Raw genomic sequence first — 3,009 nt, forward strand, 5'->3', positions numbered from 1 at the left:
CCGCAGGATACCTCTTTAGTCAAACAATTTTCTACTAGCGATGCTCTTTATTACTTCGGCAGGATCAATGGGCTTGACGATAAAGAGATCGGTAAGATACCAAATGTATGGGATAAGAAAACTTGTAGTTGTTGCGCGCGAAATATCATGTAAATTCTGACAAGTTTTACTTTTACTTTCAACTAAGTCTTTCAAGCGGTTCTAATTTTGTCTTGCTCGAAAGATATTCTACTATGTCAATTTTAAACAACCACAGTTTATCCATGTTATTTCCAAGAAACGAGACATAGGTTTTTCTCGGAATTGTTCCAACTGCCTCCAGCAAATCAGTTGGTGAAGAACATGAGTGAAGGTCAACGAAGGAGGGTTTCCTTTGTCGCCGCATTGATGCATAAGCCTCAACTTCTAATTCTAGACGAGCCCACCGTAGGTTTGGACCCATATTTGAGAGAAAAGCAAGTAGAGTTGGCTGGTTTTTTTAGACGTGATAAGCACAGAACATTGAGAAAATGTTTGGACCTCTTCTTTCTTTACAGCATTTGGGCTTATCTGATCAAACTCACGCAGGAGGAGGGTACCACGGTATTGATCACGACGCATTATATCGAAGAAGCTAAAAAGGCTAATAAAGTGGGTCCCCACTAGACTTTCCATTACATTTGCCTCAATAATATTTACGACTGCATTAAAAAAATAGCGAAACTTTCTCGTTTTAAAGGGTCAAAAAATTTTGAAGAAATGTTCTTATGACCTAGTTTACATACATTGTGCACTTGATGCGCGTATCAGATAATGTATTTGAACAGATCAGTCAATTACTAAACAAATTTACTAGTTGTTTTTAGTATTGAATAAATTAAACATTTATATTTTATTTAAGAATTTGAAAAAGTTTTAACATATTTTTAATGCAGTTTACCTAGAATTATACAGGGTGTCGGATTCGATTTGGACGACTCCAAAGATTATAGTAGATTGGGTCAAGCTGAGAAGAAAAGTTATATACCATTTTACAAAATCCGTAATTATTATCGCATAATTAAGAAAAACGTCTGAGCCAATAAGTGCACGGAGGAGCGGAAGGCCGGACTCGGCAGACATGCAAAATGGTGTGTTTGTTGACATATCTCAAGAATCGATAGCGATAGGTGGAGTCACGCATCGATCGATGAGAGACGATGGCGAGCGGGGAGCGGTGAGCGGGCGAACGGCGCGCAGCGAGAGAACGCGTGACATATGACACCGCGCCGAAAAAGTTTTTCTGGTGGTAGGAGAATAATACACCATTTTGCATGTTTGCCGAGTCCGGCTTTCAGCTCCTCCGTGCACTTATTGGCTCAGACGTTTTTCTTAATTATGCGATAATAATTACGGATTTTGTAAAATGGTATATAACTTTTCTTCTCAACTTGACCCAATCTACTATAATCTTTGGAGTCGTCCAAATCGAATCCGACACCCTGTATAAAGAAGTTGCTAAAATTCCTATGTAAACTAGGTTTTGGTTCTGAAACAAAAACTATTCCTTACTTTTGAAGACTTTGTGTTCTTCCTAATTGTACGTGTCATAAATTTCATCGTGCTTAATATTGTGTATTGTGGGTGATACGCAGGTCGGTTTGATGAGACATGGTAAATTGTTAGCTGAATCGGCGCCGCAGAAATTACTGGAGAAATTTCAATGCTCGTCATTGGATGAAATTTTCGTGAAATTATGCGAGGCACAAAATAATGCAGTCACTTTAAATGAAGCTCAGGGATCCAATATGGAAGACACAGGTAGCGCTGCCTTCACTCACGATCAAAACAAATATGAACAACTAAAAGTATGTACGATTTTTATTGTTATAAAAAGCTTTGCAAATTTATATCATTTTAAGACATTAATAAGTCAAATTATTAAGGGAAACAAAACGGTTTCGAATAGACAAGTTTCACGGTTAAGAAGATTCCAAGCTCTATTTGTAAAGAATATCATCCGATTTACCCGTAATTACTCGTAAGTATTTATCATAACTTATCAATAATGCAAAAGGGATGGCTTTGTTAACAAAATAAAATTGCAATTGTTTCAATTTCGAATGTTGCCTTTTCGAATGTTTCCTTCAATATACTTATACAGTACTGTTACGTCAAAACCTCTTGGAATGTGGAGGTATGGAATGACGCAACTAGCAAGTTTAAATGTCTCGCTAACACGCTCGGAGGCGCGTGGAAGCGAGCCGAACGCACTTTTCTAAGGCTCTAAAAAGGCCAATGTCCGTGAGGACACCATGACTCTTTTCAAGAGCGGTGCGATCGCAGGTCCTAATTTTAGGTCAAGGAAATTAATCCCTATTACCCTGGGACGGACCTTGTGCACTCCCAAAGGGGAACGAAGGGGGTGAGGTCTTTAGAAATAAAATGAGTGAGAATGAGATAGGTTTAACATAGTATTATATTTAAGATTGGTCTACATCTAGACATTAGATTAGGATTATAAAAAATAAAAAGGATAATTTTGACTAAACATTAGGACAGATAGTTTTACTTTTACTAAGACATTCCTCTTAACTAATCGTTACATTTAGAATTATAGAATAAAATATAAGTAGATTACATCTTTGTATTGTCGGATTTTACATTATGCGGGTGTGATTGTGTACGTATATGTATATGTGTATGAGTGTGAGGGATTTATTTGAGGTTTCTTATAATAGTGGAAGAAGGAGGGAAAAGTGGGAGAAGAGGAGTGATCATCCTGAGAAATATTATTTAGAGCGGCTAACCGACGCGGATGCCGATTCCTCAGGTTCCTTAAACGTTTGACTACGGCTCGCGACTTTCTCCTGGTTTGAGTGGATCCCGTGAGTCCACTAAAATATATCGAGTTAGGGAGCTTGGCTAGACTTTCTGTTTGTTAATAATTTGTAAGTTGGTAGCTTCAGGGTGAATCTTTAGAAAAGAAAACGAATCGTACCGAATTCACACAAACGGCGAATCCAGAGGCACGAAACGAATTTTTAAAGG

At 37.9% G+C, this 3,009-nt stretch overlaps 1 protein-coding gene across 1 annotated transcript; it reads left to right on the forward strand.

Annotated features, from left to right (window-relative positions):
* The first annotated feature begins 6 nt into the window (after positions 1–6).
* On the forward strand, positions 7–2,082 carry LOC105565588 (ABC transporter G family member 20-like). Its single transcript, XM_012018902.1, has 5 exons — positions 7–91; positions 278–455; positions 537–630; positions 1,614–1,826; positions 1,905–2,082. Exons 2-5 carry the CDS (start codon positions 343–345, stop codon positions 2,001–2,003), a joined length of 519 nt encoding a protein of 172 aa, XP_011874292.1. The 5' UTR covers positions 7–91; positions 278–342; the 3' UTR covers positions 2,004–2,082.
* Positions 2,083–3,009: the final 927 nt, after the last annotated feature.

This window comes from Vollenhovia emeryi, unplaced genomic scaffold (assembly GCF_000949405.1).
Source record: "Vollenhovia emeryi isolate VEMERY1.0 unplaced genomic scaffold, V.emery_V1.0 DF943494.1, whole genome shotgun sequence".
NCBI lineage: Eukaryota > Metazoa > Arthropoda > Insecta > Hymenoptera > Formicidae > Vollenhovia > Vollenhovia emeryi.